The following is a 23477-nucleotide window of genomic DNA, read 5'->3' as shown; positions in this document are numbered from 1 at the left end:
CCGGGGCCGCGGGGACGGGGGGTGGAGCACTGGAGCTGGGGGGTTGATTTACCGCACGCATGTACATGCATGTACATGTACCAGGGAGTAGTAAATACTACTCCCTGACATGTACATCCAGACCAGGCCAGGGCCCAGTACCCCGGCGCGTGGGACCAGGGCCGTGGGGCGGGTACAAGGCAACAAGCAACATGTGCCATCCTTGCGTATAATTATTATTATGGTATGATATGGGAGATTCCCAACATTTTACTGTCTGTGTGTGGCCAACTCAAGTAACAATTGTTACTTTTGAATGTAACTTGTTCGAACGTCGTTACTTCTCAAGTAGATCCACCACTGGCACCAGTACTTTTTTGTAGCTGTTCACAGTCACAGTCAGTCCCAGATTTGGGGCTTGTGTTGGCATGACCAATGCCTAGCGCTTGAGCTTGTGCATGCGATATGCCTGAGCTGCAAAATAATAATAATAATCTTTGTTCATTTTGTGGAGGAGAAAACGAAAGGCATGGACAGCTAGCTAGTTCTTCATGAGTGATCCTGTTTGTTAAATCACCTAAAATCACTGGTGTGGTACTGGAGAATCTGTTTGCCAATATGCCATCCGCAATAACAGGATATTTGTCGGAGGCAGTCCAGTTTGCGTGTGGAACACTTAGTGTACTGTGGTGCCTGACCATGTCTTTACTTTACTGGTTTTTCAACTGGTTTGTGGGGACATTACGATTATCTACATCTACAAACCTGAATGGAGACGTAGTTGTGATAACCGGGGCTGGTACTGGACTGGGTCAAGAAGTGGCTCTTCAGTTGGCTGCCAAAGGATGTCGTCTTGTGCTATTGGGAAAAGTGAAAAACGACTTGGCTCGTACTATGGAGTTGCTGAAAGCCAACGGTGTAGCAGAATCGGATGTGTACACTTATGGCTGTGATTGCAGCCAGGAAGACTGCATTCGGCAAACGGTGGAGCAGATAAAGACAGATTTACATGGGAAGGTGACAGTACTGGTGAACAATGCTGGTGTTGTTCATCCTGATCATCTTGACAGGCTATTGTCGTCTGATGTACATGACACCATATCCACAAATCTCCTGTCTCACTTCTGGGTATGTATTGTCATGCAATTGTAGAAAATGGTTTAAAATTCGTGTACTGCATGTTCGCATTGAACTGAACCAGCGGAATACTGAGTTGACTTCGAAAAGAGAAGATTTGGCCAATAAAGCGACAGCCCTAAAATAGATAGAGGTCAATCAATGAAACTGGATGTTTGATGTGAAATTACAACGCTGAGTGCTGCATAGTCCTAGTACATGTACACTGTATCATTAGTTCTCTCTTTTGGAGAGCCAGAGCACATTCCTCAGAATGTATAGACTCCACTGTAGCCACTTCATTTCTCACACAATCATACACCACTACCTACTGCTTATCCTAAAAAATAGTAAAGTACTATCCGATTTTGCGTGCCAGACCCATCTTCAGAAAGTCAGAGCACATGTTGAATTTCACATACACACCACTTACACTCATGTGCGACTGCTGCCAGCCCTAAAGCCTAGCAGTGGATGCCGTCCTTTCCTATGCTGGACATAGTACAATCTCAGTTGGGAGATAGCACAAGTAGAAATATGAGCACGATAGTCGAGCAGTGTGTGCTTATATATACCGTATTATCTCTAATATAAGCACGGTCCTTTATTTTTTCAATGTACCTCCGCCCCGTGCTATTAATGGAGAGGTTCCTTTATTGGAGACTGTTCTATTATTATTTCAACCTCATTTCAGAGGCATGTTGCCATGCCAAATTCATGTATGACACACACATTTCAGGGTTTTTTTCGCCGGTACAGATAATGAATTTACACAGTGTGCTTATAATGGAGACTGAGCACATTATTTTTTGAATGCCGCCCCATGGTGTTCTATTATTGGAGACGTGCTATTATTGGAGACTGTGCTTATATTAGAGATAATACGGTATGCAAGGTTTGTTTTATTGTCTGCCGTCTCCATGCCCAGTTTACGCAAGCTCTCCTGCCCACTCTGAAGAGGCAGCCCCGTGCTCACATTGTCTGCATTGGGTCCGTTGCCGGCCTGTTTGGAGCCAGTGGACTCTCATCCTATTGTGCCAGCAAATTTGGCGTGGTCGGGCTTTGCGAGAGTCTAGCAATGGACTTGCACCGGCAAGGCCAACATCATGTGAAGGTCACATGCATATGCCCCTATCACATCAGTACGAAAATGTTCCAGGGAGTCGAACTACGGTTAGTTCCTGTACAAGTTCGATAGGTTGGCATTGTGGAAATGTTCTGGTGGTTGTTTGGTGACAATCTAGCCCTGACATGCGCCCTAGACCAGTAAGGTGCACATACGATTGGTAATGTTTAGTGACTTCTATCCAGAACTGGGCAGTGGCCCTGTCGTGCTTGATTCTGCGAATGCCCGCCTGCCTGTTGTACTGTTGAACCACTCTTGGACGAGTGTGTTTTCATTAGAGCATTTGTGTGTGTGTGTGTGCGTGCGTGCGCGTGTGTGTACATGTGTGTGTGTGCGTGTGTGTGTGCGACTGTGGTGCTACGCTTGCTCACTGCTTCAGGTTCCCGTGGCTTTTCCCTGTGCTGGATGTGCGGTACGTTGGCCGGAGAATCGTGAACTGTCTCTTCTCCGAACGCCATCTCCTTGTCATGCCGCGGACAATGTACCTGTTGAGTTTTGCCAAGACGTAAGTGGCAGGGTTATAGCCAGAACAAAAATGACGGTGGGAGATCATTAGACCCAATTTTATGGTGATTTTGCCTGCTACTTTCACCGACACCAGTACAGTAGGGTTCACAGAAGCATTTTTGCGATGCAATGGCTGTGAAACCGGGAAATCCCCGAGTCGAATCTAGCTCGTAGCCCACGCAACTAGGCAGAAGTTGAGCTTGGCTCGACTTCCCAAATGCGACAAGCCATGTGGCATATGACTTTGACCTTTTCTGCAGCAAAGTTATACGAAGGTTCAAGAGTTGCTTGTAGATTTGTAAAAGTTGTACCAAGCCACACAAATACAATGTACCATGGTGACATACTCACCTGCATTGCCCTTCTCTTCCAAGCGTGGACAACAGGGCTGGTTCACAAGGAGAAGAGAATAATATTCAAGAGATCTTTGATAATTATGGCTTATCTAGTATGAAGTGTGGCTCAGTCTGGAACGTTACCACTCCTGTGAACTATTACCCGGTAGGACATGTTCTCTTGGCTCTTGCCAAGGATGTGAGAAGAGTCTATGCCACCTGTACTGAATTTGTGTTGTGCTTGAATGCTTCCGTTGTTCTGTGTTTTTACTTTTCTGCACACTTCAGCATTCTGCCTTACACTGTTATGCTCAAGGCGGCTGACTTCTTGGGCATCACAACGGCAATGGAGTCTATAGAGACTGCTGCTGCTGCTGGTAGGAAATATGATTGAGATGTACCACTGTGAGACATTCGACAATATTCCCCTCGGGTTATCCTTGTTACTCGTATTCCCCTCGCTCCAATGTGCTTGTTCATATTTTTATTTTATTTTTGAAAATATTTTTATTCTATACCTGACCATACTATACTGAGGCTCTTCTTGCATGCTATTACTTGAGTATTTCCCACTCGTATCCCAATCCTCCACTCATGATCTGTGTACGCTGGCGTCAAAATCTTAAAAATCTGTCATAATAATCATTATATCCATCCAGTTTCTTATAGCTCTCCTACTTTTAATAATTCATACTACAGGTACTTCGAGTATGTACCATGAGTACTTAACCAGGGGTGTTCAACTCCTGGATCTGCAATAGACTCTGCGTCATTTTCTGGTGGAACTATTTCCACGAAATTGGCAAAGGAGTACAGGTCTGCTCCCGAGATATCTCTCACTTGTACGCAAACCTTGCTAGTACGTAAAAAAAAGTCAAATCCCTCGCCGAAACAGCGTCGCTCCCACACATATTTTGTTCTACACAACGTAATCCTGCATAACGTAAACCTTGACATAACGCACTCTACGGCGCGGGCCCCGATGCACGCACTCTCAATGCAACGTAGATTCACGTGCGCGGTAAAACCAAGCTGTAGCTGTAGCGAGCCAGTTTGTCCTATTGTGCGTATATTCTGCGGCATTGATTGCATCTGATGTCGATGGTGGTACAGTGTGTACATGTTTGCATGGTTGAATCAGTCTTGTAATACCCTTCATTTTGAGGTACATCTTGTATTTTACACACAGTTTTCTACATAACATACCTCTCGGTATAACATAATTTTTGCGTGGTCCCAGAGATTTACGTTATATGGAGAGTAGACCTGTACTTGTAGTATGTTATCCGATAAAACTCGCCCATAGAGTGTCCGGCCGGTAGACCGAGGTGCCCGTAGGCTCGAGGTTCAGATAAAACAGACTATGAGAGTATGACTAAATGCAACTGACTCGCAATAGTCCGGGGGCCAAGTTAGGAAAAAGTCACGTCTAATAGATTTCGTTCCGAGTGAGAGGGCACCAAGTTTTTGCGATTTGAGTGTCAAGTATCTTCAAAATGCTGCAAGATGGTATGCCATTCAATCAAAATTTCCATCGGGAAGGTCATACAATGAAGGTGGAAAGAATTGATGATGGTTGCCATGGCAACAAATCAGTTAATTCAAATTTACAGGAGAACTATGCAATATTTTGACAATATTCCTGCTGGATATAAACATATCCAATACGTATGACTGGTTGGCCAAGTTTGACTGAAAACAAATAAACCTCAGGGCCTCAAAGGTGAATTATAAAATCGGATCTACTGCAACTATACATTACTGTACATACGTAATTAAATATGCATGCATACACCGACAACTGTACAAATATGTATATTGGTGACCAGTGTACATGTGACATCTATAAAGCCTTTTAGAAAATAGTTAGAAATGAATAGAGCAATCTGTGACCAATGGTGATCTAATGGATATACATGTACATGTATGTATGGCGAAGAGGAAAATGTAGAGGGAAACAGAGCACGCCAAAGCAGTTCTCTCTAAGTACCTATCAGTTGGTAGCAACAAAGAGGATCTTGTGGCATTCTTTGGTGGTGAAGTGGCAGCTCCCGGACAACCTGAACAAGGTGCCCCCAGGCAAGGAACTGGTTGTCACTGCGGGCCAAGAGTGCATAATAATTATTGTCAAGTCGGCTGGTGCAAGCATGGCGTCTACTGCTGTGGAGGAGTTGCTGTTAACCCAGGAAGCGGCTGACACCAGACTGCTCCTTCATGCAAGGCATGCAGCTGTCAGTGGGTATGAGACCGTTCTGATAAGAACACGATATACCGATGTTGCCATCATTGCTTGTTCTGTTAGCCATGTTATCCCGTGTACGTTGCTGGTGGAGGTTGGTGCAGGTTGGTGCCCCCCCCCCCCCTTTTGTTTTTTACTAAGGCCACAGCTTCCAATCATGACATGCAAAGCAGCGGTGCAGCATCGCAGGCATGAATTGTGGACGTGGTGACGGGGTCTGATGTGCTCCACCGACCTAGGGTCTCGGCTTCACTGCACAGCAAACGCGTCGAAAGAAAACGGAGGCTAATAATTATCGGGAGATGGGGGGGGGGGGGAGAAGAAGAGAAGAAGGAGAGAGAGAGAGAGAGAGAGAGAGAGAGAGAGAGAGAGAGAGAGAGAGAGAGAGAGAGAGAGAGAGAGAGAGAGAGAGAGAGAGAGAGAGAGAGAGAGAGAGAGAGAGAGAGAGAGAGAGAGAGAGAGAGAGAGAGAGAGAGAGAGAGAGAGAGAGAGAGAGAGAGAGAGAGAGAGAGAGAGAGAGAGAGAGAGAGAGAGAGAGAGAGAGAGAGAGAGAGAGAGAGAGAGAGAGAGAGAGAGAGAGAGAGAGAGAGAGAGAGAGAGAGAGCTGGGAGATAGAAGAGCACAGTGCTCTTGGTGATGGGGACTGCGAAGGATAGCAGGTTCTGGGACATGTGCATGGGAATCAGAATATTGGTGATGATGGCAGCAGGGTTATAAGGTAAGCAGCTGAACACTAATAAAAACAGGGAAAGCGTTGGTGAACCGATTCAAAGTGCATCAGTAGCAGAGAGCCAGTCCTGAGCAAGAAGGTGACGGTACGCCTTTTTCTTAAAGCTTTGCATGTGGGGCTGGGCGGGTGGGTGGTGGAACAGGTCTGGTGGCAGGGCATTCCATGTTGCAACGGTGCAAGCAGGGAATCCTTGGAGACAGCTATTCCGGGTGTTGGCAGGCAGGCCAGTTGTCTTCTGGTATGGATGGGAATCATGCAGCTGGAGAGACTGACGGGTAGGTCTTGTCTCGGGGGCACGGTGAGTGGCTGGTTTGGGCAGCATCTGCTTCAGAGGGCTGGATGCATCTAGATAGCAGAGCTTGTAGGTATAGGCAAGTGCAGCTACCAGGCGACGGAGTGCCAGGCTAGGGAGCCAAGTACCTGCTCCGATGATGTAGAGGGCCCTTCGCTGGATCTGGTCCAGTTTCTTAAGATGGGACGAGGGTGAGCCCATCCACACTAAGGGGCAATACTTGAGTGTGGGTCGCACAAAGCCGTTGTAGACGCGTTGGCGGCTCTCGGCGACCAGAATGGGAGACGCTCGCTTCAGGAAGCCAATCCGCTGGTTAGCACGGGAAGCTAGGGAGCGGAGGCGGAAGGAGTAGCTCAGGGTGTCGTCAAAGGTGACTCCCAGGAGTTTCAGCCGACTCTCTTCACTGACCGGTGTGCCGTCAAATGTTGCTCGAGGGAGCTCCCAGGGCTGGCGATGGTGGCCTATAGACATAGCCTGCGTCTTGGAGGGCTCAAATTCTATCCTCCACTTATGTCCCCAACGGGAAAACGCATCAATGCCCTGCTGGAGGAGCTCGGAGCCACAATCAATGTCAGCTCTTGATGTGAGGCAGTGGAAGAGAGTTCCTGGGTTAACAGCAACTCCTCCACAGCAGTAAACGCCATGCTTGCACCAGCCGACTTGACAATTGTGACTCTTGGCCCGCAGTGACAACCAGTTCCTTGCCTGGGGGCACCTTGTCAGGTTGTCCGGGAGCTGCCACTTCACCACCAAAGAATGCCACAAGCTCTTCTTTGTTGCTACCAACTGATAGGTACTTAGAGAACTGCTTTGGCGTGCTCTATTTCCCTCTACATTTTCCTCTTCGCCATACATACATACATGTACATGTACACACTAGTCAGAACAACAGATGGCTTGATCAGTCACAACAAAGTTTCATGCCATCTCAGGCATGTACATGTACATGTATATCCATTAGATCACCATTGGTCACAGACTACTCTATTCATTTCTACCTCTTTTCTAAAAGGCTTTATAGATGTCACATGTACACTGGTCACCAATATATTTGTACAGTTGTCGGTGTATGCATGCATATTTAATTACGTATGTACAGTAATGTATAGTTGCAGTAGATCCGATTTTATAATTCACCTTTGAGGCCCTGAAGTTTATTTATTTTCAGTCAAACTTGGCCAACCAGTCATACGTATTGGATATGTTTATATCCAGCAGGAATTTTGTCAAAATATCGCATAGTTCTCCTGTATATTTGAATTAACTGATGTGTTGCCATGGCAACCATCATCAATTCTTTCCACCTTCATTGTAGTAGTAGTAGTAGTAGTAGTAGTAGAATTTATTATTTTGATAGGGAAGGCCCTACAGACGTTGCCGTCTTGTTACAGGGAACCCTAAGTGCTCTTTACAGAGCGAAACAAAAACGGATAGATGCTCAACCTGACGACACGAGACAGGCAGAGAATTCCACCTATCAGCGCCAAGGAAAGAAATGGAGAACATGCCATATCTAGTGGTAGCAGCGGGCAAAGAAAGTGAAGAGAATGATTGCCCTCGAGTGCGCCTCTCGGTGCAAGTAGCAGCCGACTGGAGGGTGAACATTGAGGAAAGAAGAGGACTTGTAAGCTGATGAATACAGCGGAAAACAAAAATAAAAAGCCTCAAGTTGAGACGAGATTCGAGGGAGTATAACTTAGCGTGCCGCAAAACAAAGACAGTCGGGGTACGGCGAGGGAGACCAAAAACCTGTTTCATGCTGATATGACTTAAAGTAACAAGGCGAGAGTATAAAGATGGTGTAAGACAGTGAGCATACGAGTTGCTGGCGTATTCAATAGTGGATTGGATGAGGGATAAATAAAATATTCGCTTAGTTGTGTGATCTACTGTACGGCGGCAGCGGCGGAATGCTCCTATCTTCTTATAAACAGATGTACACACATGGTTGACTTGATCCTCAAAGGTGAGGTGTTGGTCAATAATGAGGCCAAGATAACGCGCTGTGGCAGAAGGTCGAATATCGACACCACCGCATGCAATGGTAAGATCCGGCGGAAGAGGCAGAGCCTTCTTCCGAAGCACCATGAACTTCGTTTTCTGGGCATTCAAGATGAGACCAATGCTTCCAAGGTACGTATTTAGTCTGTTCAACTCACTTGTCAACTTGTGCTGAAGTTCTCCAGTAGACTGACAGTGTATATAAAAGGCGATATCGTCAGCATACTGTTGGGACTCTGCGTGGCGAAGTACTCCAGGGACATGTCGCACGTACAAAGAGAATAACAGAGGCCCTAGCACCGACCCTTGCGGAACGCCTCGTGTACAATGTGTCTCGTCTCCTCTGTTATTTCCAATTTTCACCTGTTGTCGTCGACCCTGGAGATAGCTGGAGAACCACTGTAGTGCTACTCCGCTTATGCCAATAGCTTGAAGCTCGTTAAGTAGTAGTTCATGGCGTACCCGATCGAAGGCCTTGCTCATGTCCACGAGTACAACCCCGCAATACTCGCCCTTGTCCACACTCATCATCCAGCGGTTTACTGCGAGAGTTAACGCATCCTCACAGGAGTGCCCTCTGCGGTAGGCGAATTGCTCGTCTGGGAGAATACGAAGCTCAGCGTGATCTTGAAGGAACCTAATCATTTGCCGATGTACTACCTTCTCAAGGATCTTAGAAACAATCGGCAAAAGTGAAACGGGGCGATAATTCGACGCTTCAGATTTGTCCCCTGACTTGTGGACAGGACACACTGTAGCCAATTTGTAGACGTCTGGCACCATTCCTGTATGACCTTCCCGATGGAAATTTTGATTGAATGGCATACCATCTTGCAGCATTTTGAAGATACTTGACACTCAAATCGACAAAACTTGGTGCCCTCTTACCCGGAACGAAACTTCAAAAATAATCCCCCTGGCCCCCAGACTACAAGGCGGTTTCCTCTCATAGTACATGCACGGTATGTTCATCAGGATCAAGATGCTTGGATCTACCGTCTGTTGTTCTGCTTGAACTAAAAATAAATAACCAGAAGGTGGGGGCCAGGGATCAAGATGGGACACAACAACAACAACAACAATTCAAACAACAACAACAACAACAACAGCACACACAAAAAACTGCGTGGCGCAATGAAGAGTCCACGTGTTCGGCTTTGCGGGGTTTCTCGAAAAGCAGATTGATCCATTGCCAGTGTACAAAAATGTAAAAATTGAAACAAAAGCAGTCAACATTGGTGTAGATCTATGCCAGGAAGTTGTGAAAACCCGGGCGTATACCCCCTCCCCGGTTTATGAAGCATGTTTATTTGGCGACCATGCATGTGCAATCAAGGCGTCAAGAGTGCATACCATAAACCCGGAAACCGTTGCGATCTGGAAACGTTCGAGATTCGCGCTTTGAGTGTGCAAAGTAAGCCGGCGCGAAGTGAAGAACTGTAGTAAAAAAAAAATGAAATTGACTCCAATGGCAAATGTTTCCAGGTGCAAATTGGTCTGTGCTCCCAAACCGTGATGCAAAACCAGTGCAAAGGTGACCAATTTCACAGAAACTCACAGGGAGAGTCTGGTACTCTGGTGCAATGTAGTACATTGTACAGTCAAATTCGCTAATAACGTCTGCGGATATAAACACACAATTCGCGAATAAGGACAGAATTTCCATGCCCAGAGCATAGTCCTATCGAACTGAATACATAATAATATTATATAAATGAGACTTCGGGTATAGCAACACTTCGCGAATAAGGACACTTTTCTGATGCCCCGCCGAGTGTCGTTATATGCATGCAAAGTTGCCTGTACACATAACTGTACATAGCCATTGCCTGCACACTGCTGTGCAGGGATGGTCACATAAACAGCCCACCTCAAGTGAGGAAAGTGGTGTTGACACCTGCCTCTCCCCCAAAACGCACCATTTGACGCCCATCGCCGGAGGCGATGATAAAGCAGAAGCCATAGCAGCTTGTGGTGGTATCACACCATTCAACAGCTTGCAAGGCTGAAGAATTGACCGCCACTATTCAGCCTGGTCTACACCACACGGCTATGAAGTGGCTTTTTCTGGCCAGTGAATCCCTACTTTTTTTGGTCTTTTCATATTTTTTCCAGCACACACATCACGCCACATGCCAACACACACACACACACGCACACTTGTTGCTCACTGCCAAACCTGGTCACGTGGGTCTCCCCGGGAGAGAGATTCAAAAGGAATCTTGGAAAGATGACTCAATTGGCTATTGAACTGCCCAACGACCGATACCCCCTGAAATCCCCAAAACTCTGGGTGGACTTGAAAATGATCCCAACTTATGGGCTCACCACACCTCAGTAAGTGGGTGAGGACAAGGTGCAGAAAAAAGATTTACGGCTTCAGGGTATCCGTCCCGGGACCCAACTGCAGTTATCCCTGCCCCCAGTGAAGGTAATACTTGCTACTAGTGTGGGTGGCTAAATCAGAGTGTATCTGAGCTTCACCAGCACCATGATCACACAACAGTTAATCTAGCCAGAAGTAGTCCATGGTTAACAGGTATGTATACTTCAAATAGAAAGTATATGAACCCTGAAACCAACAACACACACACCATTAAATTTTCATTTTTTGGACCATTAGACACCCATCGCCGGAGGCGATGATAGCGATGCTACAGCAGAAGCCATAGCAGCTTGTGCTGGGATTGCACCATTCAACAGCTTGCAAGGCTGAAGAATTGACCGCCACTATTCAGCCTGGTCTACACCACACAGCTATGAAGTGGCTTTTTCTGGCCAGTGAATCCCTACTTTTTGGTCATTTTTTGACTTTTTGACAACACACACACACACCCACGCACGCACACACGCACACAAATGCACACTGTGATGAAAAGCTGTTGTCAGAAGATACGCATTCGAAAACTGATGGGCACAACACTTTACTGTCACCCGAACAACGGGTCTGGAACAGGGATGGCAGACATCCTTACAGCAACGTGTGCAAGAGAAAGAAGACAACATGTTAGGGCATTCCTCTTTGGCAGCGCAAACATAGCATGACAGTCCACATCAGTAAAAAGAAAGAAAGAAACAGACAGACGGAAAAGGACTGAACGAAGGAAGACTAGCACAGTACGAAACTATGAACTGCCTGGCATTCCATATGAACTGCCTGGCATTCCATGCCCTCCGAAGAAAACCAAAACCAAAACAAGAACGTACTGAGAATAGACTTTAGAGTGCACGCCCGCTTTGGTCGTGGGGACCTCGTGGACGTTCTGCAACGCACAACTTACTTAAAAAGCCGCGACGAGCGCCGGCACAGCATCAGCAGCAGCGGAGCTAGTCCAGAGTGGTACCACGAGTCGTGGCACAAATGATAACGGCGGAGAGCCGCAAGGTAAGAAGATGTGCTGCTGTATTAGATACAGGTATGCTTGCACGCTTGCCGGCATAGCATTTTGGCACACAGCGGTGTGCCACCAGCTGAAACGCGAGCCAGCTTGCTCTCCGCGAACGAAAACACCAACCTCACACCCGCGGAGCGCTGCGTAGTAGGACCTTCAAAGGTCATAATCGTCGTCGCCAAAGTCAATATCGTCGGTCTCCATTGACTGGAAGTCAACCCGATAACGCAGGATACCTGCATGAACAAGCGTCAAAAGCCAGTCCATACGCTGATATTAGGGACCAAAGTTATTCGCCAACATCAATCAAACCAAACCAAACTCCACTCAGACACCAATGCACACCAGATGCCAGGTATTTGTTTGAAGAACACGTAGGAGATATGTACTTGCAATGGCATGATTGTTCTGTTCACAACTGCCTATCATATACGACACGTTGAGCACACTGTACCCGCCAGGCTCTATAATTATGATAAAGTGAAATAACACTTTAGACATGATTGTGACATACCTCCAATGCCACCAAATCCTCTGCAAAACTGCGAGCCTTCCTGAGAGCGATCGGTGATGATTTCCAAAGTTGTGCCTGCAAGAGAGAACAATGAGATATTGCTTACTCCACACCTAAAAACAACAAGCATTGTAAGGATATCATTGGAACAAAATTACAGAAATTCAAGAATTTGACAAGAAGACAACACCGCAGCAACAAATAGCCAACATAATCTCCCCAGCAATACAAGCTTGAAAGTGCATTCTGCTGTGGACATATATTTTACGCCATGCTTACCAAATTTCTTGTAGTTGTTTGCCAGCCACTCGAGCAAAGGCATCTTCTCCTGCAGCTCCAATTCAACTCCAGTCTATCAGTGCACAATAGCAAAGAGGAAAGTTGATACCAAGGGATAAAGCAATCTTCAAACAAGCTTGAACTCCAGTGCAATTAATACCAAAGAGAGATAAAAAAGGACCAACAGCAGGAAACTCCAAGCCTTGCCATAGTACTATCAAGAGTATACTAAGAACCCAAGAGTGTGCAACTCCTGATACCCTTTCTATGGGGTACGTCGACGGCGAAAACTCATATCACGTGGTGCACTGTCGCAGTTGTACGCTTTCAGCCCGTTTTTAGCGAGCAGCGGAGTGATAAAAAAAGCACTCTCTGGCAGAAACTCACTGCGCGTATGCATATCCCCCGCATAATCATGGCAGATATTCGGATTCCGCGCACGCTATCCTTCGTTCGTACATAGTACGAAACGTATCTGAGACACGTGATGTGAGTTTTCGCCGTCGGAGACCCCATATGCAGAGTTGCACACTCTTGGGAGGTTATGTACTCTTGGTACTATGCACAGATAAAGGCTAATGCATTATTTCAGCAAGAGTACATACCCCCAGAGTGTGCAACGCCGATCCAGCTCTGCATAGGGTCTTGGTCGAGCGGAATCGGATCTTCTGATGCCATGCGTACACTCTACACCACCGCAAGGCCGGTCTCGAGGCAGGGCACCATTGTTTTTGATCCGAGAGTACTTGCGACTCGCCGGGTTCCTCTCAGATGTGTACGGTATTATGACGCAAAGATCCGATTACGCTCGACCAAGACCCTATGCAGAGCTGGATCAGGCGTTGCATACTCTGGGGGGTTAGGCCACAACAAAAAGATTTCGTGTTTCCGGTCGGCCGACCGGGTCAGTTTTTTCAAAAATTATGGATTTTTTTGGTTTACAAGTACAAAAAAACAAAGAAAAACAAGCAAAAACACTGAAAGCATTGTGTTGCTTTGCTCGAACCGAAATAAAAGTTTGACTGAATGCAGAGACGAAAATTCCGGAGCTGGAGAAAAGGTCGCCAAGAACGATGGCTGCTTAGAGCAGCCCGCTTTGTGTCCAGTGCTGACGATGGCTGCTCAGAGCAGCCCGCTTTGTGTCCAGTGCTGGCGGGGTGCGAAGTGTCTTCTTCAGCAAAGGATAGTTCACGTCTCCCATGAAACCACCTTGAAGGAGTTGTTTTGTAAGGAAGTGCAGCCTCGCTTGCCTGAGGACGTCACGTCTTTAGAGTGGATTGTCGCAGCTACAGCAAGCAGCAATGGTGGGGCAGGAACGTGGAAAGATGTAGAGGTAACTGAAACTGTCGGCCTTGTTGTCGAATTTGGATGCCGTTTCCTGGATTTTCGCTTGGTGGACGTAGCTCCTGCTGCCAAGCGACCGTGCCCTGACCGTCCCTCGGCATTCGATGTGCTTCTGGGAGCAGCAGCGAAGCGGGATCACCTGCCAACTCCAAGTGGGAAGACGTGTCTCATGTCTATGAATACAGCAGGGAAATAAACTTTCAAACCAAAAAATAATAATTTTCCGACCGACCGGGCGTATTTTTTTCGGGGGGTGCCGACCGGAAACACGAAATCTTTTTGTTGTGGCCTTATGTACTCTTGATTTCAGCAATCCAACGCAGGGCAGAAAACAGGCTTTGCAACCAAACATGTCCAGTTCAAAGCAAAGTCAAATGAGACACATAAGACACCAAATTCTCAATGTGTAGATAGAACAGCATGTGAGAGTAAATGAATATAAATCTACATACCTCCTTGTCCACAAATTGAGTCTTATCCTTTTCTTGGTCAGGGCTCAAGTGCAGAATCCTCTCCTCTGCAATAATAGAAAGTTACACCACAGGGAAGTAACAATACAACAATCATCAGCAAACTCCCACAGGACAATTACAGGACTAGAACAGATTTTAGCTCGACATGGAACGATATTTAGTCCTGCTTTAGATGAAGAAGGCATGAACATGAGTTGCAAGGCAGCCAGGTGGTTCTGTACATAAGACACAAATACCAATCAGGGAGTAGTATTTTACTACTCCCTGATACCAACCAAGCAAGGATCATGCATATGTACTATGGACGGGGCAACATGATTTTCCAGGACGAGAAAGCCTGCCTAAGTGCTCGCAGACAAAAGCAAATACCATAAGAAGCAGCCCTTTCCAGAAGAGTTAGCTGAAACCAGTAGCTTGTCTATAACAATGTTCTCACTGCAGGATCTCTGCGAGAGAAACCCCACAGCACAACAGTCATGGATATATGTCACATTTGTCTATGAGAAGCCAATACCAGCAGCCACAGCACATGCTGGCAGACAACAGAGCACCCAAATGCAATAACCAGTCGCTCACCTTCTGTAGAATGGTTGATCAGCGAGAAGCGTGTCACGTCCAAGTTTTCCCAGACAATGAGTGTCTCTACAGCACCCAGCTCCAAACCCTGTGGAGAAAATGAAAAATGACAATGACACAAAGAAAACAATTGACAGTGGCTCACAAAGCAACCAGTGCCATCACCATCCTACGAAAGATGCCACTAGAATCCAACTACAGTGCTGCTCAATGAAATCATGTACCGTAAAGTCGTGGATAAAAGCCGGGTTTGCATACAAGCACATGGCGGACAGAAGCCTGAAAATCAAACGGGTCAAATGCATATAAGCCCGTCGCGCGTAGAAGCCTGGCTTCTATGCAAACGCGGATCGGGTAGGTCAAGAGTGCATGTGCTATGTACAGTGCATAGTAAAACTGCCGCCATGCCGGTAGTCAGTGGTAGATCTACGCGTGTCGCGCGTAGAAGCCTGGCTTCTATGCAAGTGTGGTGCATATATGCATGGTTTGCATTAAAGCCTGATGCAGAAAGCGGCTTATGTGCTTATAAGCCCGGCTTTTATCCGCGACTTTACGGTAAGTCAAGTTTGCGACCTGCACAAGTTTAATCCCAGTGTTATCAGGTTTAGGGCTGGACAGCGTCCTGCGTGTACTACGACTTACGCAATAGGATTTCATGGAACAGCACTGTACATGTGCACTGACCAAAGGGAAAAAGCCACGGACAGGACCTGGTTCTAATACAATCAAACATGAACAGAAGGCCACAAATAGGCACACTTCGGAACGCACACGACTACTACTACTACACACACAGGAATTGAAAACGTACCCGCAACGTATCATCAACTCCAAAGCAGTACTTTCCAGTGTCTTGCGAGATTTCATCAAAGTAACGGCCTATAGAACACACATATACACACGCACACACACACACACACACACACACACACAGATTGCAATTAGGGGAATTGCTTCACATCGCAGGCCCTATATGCTCTTGTGCTGGGCGGGGGGCTTGGAAGAAAGCTTTCGCAACACGCTGCGAAGCTACAAACACAAGTGACATATCAGGAATAAGAGAAAAAAATCCAAGAGCCCACAACCAAGACTTAAAAAGTGTATGCAAGTGTGATCACTGTATATTAATATGGTCCAGCTGCGCATCACGCTGCCTTCATTACACCATGCAGTTTCATCTGCGAATTGCAGAAAATCAAAAAGGTACACCTTCCCAACAGGTTAAAAACTACCTTTCGGACTGGAGTGAAATCCGTACACCCAGAATGTACAGATTGGGCGGGACTGGAACGAATCAAGCAAAAGCAGGTGTGCTGGGCACGAGAGATCATGGGTCTCGAGGACATGGCTACAGGGCATGATGCAGGTAAGTGACACATTGAAGCAAGAGTACATAACCCCCCAGAGTGTGCAACGCCTGATCCAGCTCTGCATAGGGTCTTGGTCGAGCGGAATCGGATCTTTGCGTCATAATACCGTACACATCTGAGGGGAACCCGGGGAGTCGCGGGTACTCTTGGATCAAAAACAATGGTGCCCTGCCTCGAGACCGGCCTTGCGCTGGTGTGAAGTGTACGCATGACATCAGAAGATCCGATTCCGCTCGACCAAGACCCTACACAGAGCTGGATCGGCGTTGCACACTCTGGGGGGTTATGTACTCTTGATTGAAGGCAGCGCACCGCATACTGGCCCACAACCACAGGTGCATAGTCTTGGTTAGGGACTAGATAATATTGATCAGGGGCAAATCTCCCGGACGTACACTACAATATTCACCGAAAACGTCACTGTCAGCAACATACGTAGCCTTGCTGGCCTGGCCACCATGGTAGTGGATCATTTGAGTAATGTACAGAACTGCTCATCACCAGTAAAATAGATTGCACAATGTGCACATACATGCACACATACAGAAGCGGGAGCGCGCGCACACACACACACACGCATGCTTACCGATGAGTTTCTTCTCCTGAATGAACTTGACATTGCTCAGCACTTCAGCTGACAGCTCAATGGCCTATCAAGCAGGAAACACCCAACCCACCAGAGGGTAAACAGAACTTCGGTCAGACCACACTCACGAGCTATAGAGCTTTTTCAAGGACACACCTTTCCCGCCACCGCCTTGGCGATCACCCCGAGATTGTGGTTAACAGGTCGCATGTCAAAATGCATTGAAAAGTATACGAAATGTGACAGGTTTGTCTCCACCAGCGCTTGGAGCCATTCTGAAGCTTGTTCTTTTTGCCCAAGCCATGGAAGGCCTTCCTGGCAACTGCTCTGACTCAACACGAGCGTCGGACATCAAGTGGAGCGCCATTCTACTGTTTCTTTCACCTCCACGCATCCATTCCCATACAAAGTGAACGTGAACTGGGCTTCGCCTGTTCACCAGCGATTCAAATTTTTTCGCACGCAACCCCAAAAAGTGACTGTTGGTACAACCTTTAAAAAGCTCTATAATGTCTAGAGGCTATTCAAACTGAGTCGGGGTGTATAGTTCTAGTAGGTGGCATGTAGCTAGCGCTACACTAATTTAGAACACGGGTTTTACTACTCAATAGAACACAGGTCAAGCACATGGGCATGATTCACTGGAATAACCACTACAGTATTTTGACAGTCTTTGCACAAACCGATGAAGAAGTCCATGAGCAAGATTCAGTTCATATGGCAGCGTGCAAACCATTCAGTGGAGTTTAAGTACGCCTCAATTCAATAGACGGCATGGTAATCACTGGACGCCCGACGAGTCACAATACCAAATGAAAACTGGACATTCATTCTGTTTTAGTTGTCTTGGCTCTCACCTGGTTGAATCCGTTCTCGCCACCATAGGATACGTCAACAAGCTTGAGTATCTTGGCTTGCAGACGCTGAAGAGCAGTTATGACACAGACAGGCACTGTTAGCACTCAAACCACGGCAGCCAAAAGCACAACTGACTATTGCTCATACTAGTATACTATGAAGAACAATAGAGGACATCAGCGACGAAAGGAACAAAGTCAAAATAAGACAGCACGCCAAGTAGCTCTTTTAGGAAGGAAGACATTGACCGGTATGGCAACTGCATACTTACTGGGTCAAACATGTCTGACTGACTAAGCTCTGTCTTGAAGTCGGCTGAACCAGCCAAGATTAGCCCGGTTACATTGACCTATGGGACACAATAAGACATACATCATACACGCAGAGGTCAGGAGTGGCTCATTTCAGTACATATAATTATTAGCATCGTGATACAAGACTGAGGGCAAGAGAGAGAGAGAGAGAGAGAGAGAGAGAGAGAGAGAGAGAGAGAGAGAGAGAGAGAGAGAGAGAGAGAGAGAGAGAGAGAGAGAGAGAGAGAGAGAGAGAGAGATTGAGATAGAGAGAGAGCAGTGTGCAGAACCAGTTGCCAAAGCAAGCCCCTGGTCTCAGTGACCTAGCACAACGATATCCGTAGGTATACCCACTCAATAACCACGCAGCAGAGCTCACCAAATCGGGATTAGTAGAGCAAGCACAATGCTTACCTTGTCGTTGGAGATGAATAGCTGCACAGCTGTCTCAGCGACCTTTCGTACATAGTTGTGACGTTTCTCCATACGCAATCGAGCAAAACGAAGAGCAGACTGACCACCACGGCCTGTGCAAGGGAACAAGAAACACATATTCGAGTTAGCCTGATACAACAAAAAAAAAAGATAAGACAAGAGGTCCAAAACAACTGAAAAGTCTCTGTGAAGTGGATTACTACACATACGATAATAGCAATGGAATCTAGACAGAGTCCTTCACCCACCGTGCTTCTTGGGCAAGTCAACAGTGAACTTGTGTAGTACTTCACGGGAGTTTCCACACAGAATACCGAAAAGCGAGCCGTTACCGTCCATTACGATGAAGCCAAACTTGTTGTCATCAGCAAGCAGGGCGTTAAGTGCCTATCAAAACAAAGCATATAGAAACATATGCATTGTAAGAGGAATAGAATCAACCATGATGCGAGAGTATGGACGTGCTACTCCAGCACAAGAATAGACACTTGGAGTGTATTCCTGATTAGCTAACAATGAAGCCGACAAATCCCAATCCCAGCCTTTTCCGTACTTCCGAGCTGCCGCAGGAGAGCATCTATGGTGATCTCTGATAGCCAAGCCAGCTGTTAGCGACTGAATGAAGCAGCATGTTTACCATCCATAAACAAACTTTCTATGCTCTGCTGATGGAATCAAGGACGGGACTGGTACTGGCTGGTGCCTACTGAAAATAACCGCCGAGAGTTTGTCAATAAGTGCTCGCCGCCTGGAGGTAGAGGCCACAAATGACGTCGCTCCTGTCAGGGTAGAGAAGGTGCAATTTTAGCTTTGCTAAGCGCAATGTGATCGGCTGCCACCATAGTACATGTAATGTGATTTGCTAGAATCAAGACACTACTACTTGACCAATAGGTACATGTAATACCAAGAGTACATGGCCCACAAGAGTGTGCAACTACAGTTATCGGGCCTGCAACGGGCCCTAGGCATAGCCCGATTTTGCTAGCAATTCTGCCAGCAAAATATCGAAGAATTTTGAAAGGGAATTTGCTGGCAAAACGGAGCAAAATATCGATGTGTTTGCTGGAAATTGGGAGATTTTACACTTATACGGTCCACGTGACTCATTTTCGCACAGTTTTACCAACACATGACTCACTTTTTCTCGTTTTTGCCAACACGTGACCCACTTTCGGTCAGCTTTCCCACACGTGACACAAATTTTGGAGCAAAATATCGAGTGGCCTGGCAAAATGAAAGCAAAATATCGACGATCAGCCAGCAAAATTTTGCGGCAAAAAATCGAAGCTTCACTGGCAACATCGGGCTTTGCCTAGCAACGGCACGACTTCACATCACGTGACAAACCCGTACACATTATTTGCACCCTGTGCATGATAGATACAGTGTTATATGCAACCCTGCTTTGGGTTCAACTCTCTGCTGGTCACTTTGCACTGGTTGCCAGCATGAACCTTTGAACTACGTAACGTGACGTGAAGGTCTGCCTCCGCAGCACTGGATAGAGGTTGTACCGTAAAGTACCGCGAGAGCATCCCCCCCCCCCCATCCCGTCCTTTCACGGTCGTCTTGTGGAGGTGGTTTCCTGTCTGTAGGTCATACGACAAGGACCATGTACACACAGTGCACGTTGTGCAGTCAATCCGTACCCAGTTCACCTTCGAGCGGATGCGAGCTCCACATAAAAGCATGCCAAGTGTGACCTTAGTAGACTAAGATTCTCACACCGTACAAACTTAGTAGCACTCTGCCATACGACTATCTTCCCTTGGCTGTAAAATCAAGGTGGGGCGCTCTCGCAGTACTTTATTGTACACGCAGTTACTCTTGGAGGTTACGTATTCTTGGTACTTACTACAAAGGCAAGGAAGTCAAGTGCGAACAGCCAACACACTACGCTGCATGCCCTAGACCTTGCCGATCATTTTTATCAACACACTGCAAGCAACTAAAACCAAGTGGTGTACGCTCGCAGGTTTATCTCAACTCACCTCTGTATGGAATTTGTTGTCGCACAAGTAGAGTGAAGTGTTGATGGGCTTGAAAGGTTCGAAGTCGATGTTGACCTTCTTCTCTTTGCCTTCATCGGTGACAATAGTTCCGCAGTACACCACTAAGCCATTCGTTGGAACTGTAGCAGCGATAGAGGAAATACAAAATGCGTTATAAGGAATACCTGCATCGGTAGAGAAAAAAGGCTGGCACCCACAAGGTAGCTCGTGTATTCAGACGAGGGAAAGGAGCAATTTCAGGTGTGCATTTTGCTCCAGAAGCAGAGAAAAACTAAGCATACAAGAGGAATATATTGTCAAAAAGGGAGACATTTAATGCAACAATACAATAAAGGAATAATTCTCAACACTAGTTACCTAGCACCTCACACACACTGGTAATGTTAACTTTGAAACTCTTTACCGTTACATTTTATTTTACGTAACTGCTGTAGTGTCTTGTATAAAGCCCATTTTGTATAGAAGCCTGTTTTGAATACAAGCCTGATTTTTAAGATACACTGTCAGCACATAAGCCTAGTTTAGTATTGACATACATCGAGATACGTGGTTTGAATAGAAGCCTGACTTGAATAGAAGCCTAGCACTGATATCGGCTTACACGGCTGTAAGCACCTGCTTTTATACGCGACATTACGGTATGTGATAGAATCATTCCCTTGCTGCTGTGTTGTTACAATAAACGTCTTCCTTTTGACAATATATTCCACGTGTGTGCTTTTTCGAAATTCATTGTGGTGATCCTTTCCGGAAGATAGCCACGAGAAAACGTTCAAATCAACTAAATACAATGCTGGTCATAGAAGTAGCCAGAGTGGCGAATGGAGCTCAGTGGCACTTCAACATCCTATGCTGCTTGCCACCCATATTCCCTTTCGAAAGTGAAACAAATCACTGGGAAATTTTTGGGCAGTGAGCTCGGATAGGACAGTTATGCATGAAAGCTGCGGCGGAGGTACACCTTCTTTGGCCCACACGTACCTTTTGAGTACAGCTTGAGTCTCTGCTGTACGGATGTGATAGCACCCAGTACAGACAATCTGCAGGTGCACAGAACAAAAGAGCCAGAGATGAGTTCAGTGGTGGCATGTCCATAAGAATAAGCAGTTTAAGCACACAGAAAATTATGTTTGCAAAATCCTAAGAAACATATTGCCATCGTGAGGTGGCGTCGACGGACTGTCAAGCAGCACAACTATAAAGTTACTTTGGAGTATCATTATTCAATATTTAATATCAATGTCAACCTCCGGATCTAGGAGGGAAATGAAGCCAGCATACGTGGCCAGTGATCCTGCCCGTGCAGAATCCTCACAAACACGAATTTTTAAATGCCACTGCAACACACCTGCTCCCTCCTTCAAACCCGGCAAATATTTTGATTTCGACAAAAAAAGATTCAAGGCCTCTAATTTGTTTAACACTATGACTCAATTGGTGACATCTGCAACACACGTGCAATTATTTGATGAGATGAGGTAGGCAGAAGATTGCTTCCTTACCGATTGACACGACTCTTGATGTTCGAAGCAGTACCGTACTCGTCAGCCAACATCTTGGCAACACGAGAGATCTGATCCTTGGGTGGCACGATCAAAGAAATCATGCTGGTGCCATTTCTGCACATTTCCACAACACATAACGAAATGCATGTGTCACATCTATGGTCATGCTTTCAAAACAGAAGTGTGTGTCCTCATTACAGCAGTGCCGGTAGTACACTTGGAGTACTTGAGGGGAGATACCCGGTGTTACCTTAGCATGCATGCTCATGAGCAGACAACTTCAAAATGGCACAGCCAACAGCAAGCATTCAGAAGAACAGACACTGTCACCGTTCAGGGATTTATATTGTACATGGAAAGCTAGGGTGATGTTTCTGCCCCAATTACTACAATCACAATGCATGTACTAAAAGGTAATGTTTGGGGAAGTAGCAACTTAGATGTCTAAACTGTCATGACTTAGAAGAGTGAATTTCTATTGTGAACCTGATGCTCTGAGCGTACGATGCATTTACCCCAGCTTCATTGTGGAAAGTGGCAACAAGCAAGTTGGCACGAAAACAAGATGCTTGTTAATTGTCAACTTTTCTACTTTTGATTTACTTGGAATCAGTTATAGAAACAGAGGCAGAAAATACAATGCAGTCACATGCATCTTCTGCACACAGTTAACGTCCCGGAGACAAGCTTAGATAATGGGACCTTTCGCTTTTCTCAACAAACAGCCTAGAACAGGCAATGTACAGACTAATAGAAGGGAAAAGGGGTTCAGCAGACAATTCTATTAATCGATAATGCTGATTTGTTAGTTTGTTAGTTTCTCAGCAATAGCCCTTGTTGCAACCACCCCTCTACAAACGCTCCAACCACCCCGTTCGGCATTGGTTTCTCACATCAAGGTATCGCACTTATCGACAACACACATAAACACACCACAAAGACAAGTTCTCCCTTCAGGTGGCAACCCAATAGCAAGCTCCGAGCCCTCCACAAATCTAACAGATTGAGTAATTTCAGCCCGTACCCTCGTGCTGCTTCCAAGCTCTTGATCAATTTCTTGATCTTCCACCGTTCAACATTCTTGTCCGATGCCTCTTCTCCATTGGAGGCCATGACCAAAGTGAGAACAAAGGCTTCACCTCAATACAGCCCGTGGAGCAAAGTCAGGCCCGAAACGCAATTCTACAACCTCAGCTGGCAAAGGCAGAACTCTCGAAGGGCCACAACTGGCGGACAGAAAATAGGAATGGACACCACCGCCTCAGCAGTTTCAAACAAAATCGCTTCAAGTTTAGTTCAACGTGATGATGATCAAGTGCATGCGTTACTTTTCCTGCATGATGGCCGGCCACGTCCAGATAATAATTATTTTTTCGAAGTTCCAGCATTATTCTCCGCCATCTTGGGTCTCGATTCTGAGGATAAAGTTAGTTGTCATGGCGAAATTCCCAATAGGCTATATAAGGGCAAGCTTGTCATCATGGATTGAAAAACTGATTGCAGAGGAGATAG

General features: G+C 46.3%; 2 protein-coding genes across 2 annotated transcripts; one reads left to right on the top strand and one right to left on the bottom strand.

Annotated features, from left to right (window-relative positions):
- The first annotated feature begins 260 nt into the window (after positions 1–260).
- LOC135815131 (short-chain dehydrogenase/reductase family 16C member 6-like) lies at positions 261–4301 on the top strand. The gene is made up of 4 exons (XM_065328374.1): positions 261–1107; positions 2024–2268; positions 2601–2726; positions 3352–4301. The coding sequence occupies exons 1-4, from the start codon at positions 598–600 to the stop codon at positions 3455–3457; spliced, it is 987 nt and encodes a 328-aa protein (XP_065184446.1). The 5' UTR covers positions 261–597; the 3' UTR covers positions 3458–4301.
- A 6904-nt stretch (positions 4302–11205) lies between these two features.
- Positions 11206–23271, bottom strand: LOC135815132 (eukaryotic peptide chain release factor subunit 1). Its single transcript, XM_065328375.1, has 15 exons — positions 22990–23271; positions 21963–22079; positions 21442–21500; positions 20440–20579; positions 18694–18832; positions 18425–18537; positions 17989–18066; positions 17717–17782; positions 16860–16923; positions 15715–15782; positions 14904–14991; positions 14307–14371; positions 12511–12583; positions 12232–12306; positions 11206–11953 (listed from the first exon to the last, which is right to left on the bottom strand). Exons 1-15 carry the CDS (start codon positions 23076–23078, stop codon positions 11874–11876), a joined length of 1314 nt encoding a protein of 437 aa, XP_065184447.1. The 5' UTR covers positions 23079–23271; the 3' UTR covers positions 11206–11873.
- Positions 23272–23477: the final 206 nt, after the last annotated feature.

This window comes from Sycon ciliatum, chromosome 4, assembly GCF_964019385.1.
Source record: "Sycon ciliatum chromosome 4, ocSycCili1.1, whole genome shotgun sequence".
Taxonomy (NCBI): domain Eukaryota; kingdom Metazoa; phylum Porifera; class Calcarea; order Leucosolenida; family Sycettidae; genus Sycon; species Sycon ciliatum.
The sequence above is the reverse complement of the archived record's forward strand: the minus strand, read 5'-3'. Positions and strand labels throughout refer to the sequence as shown.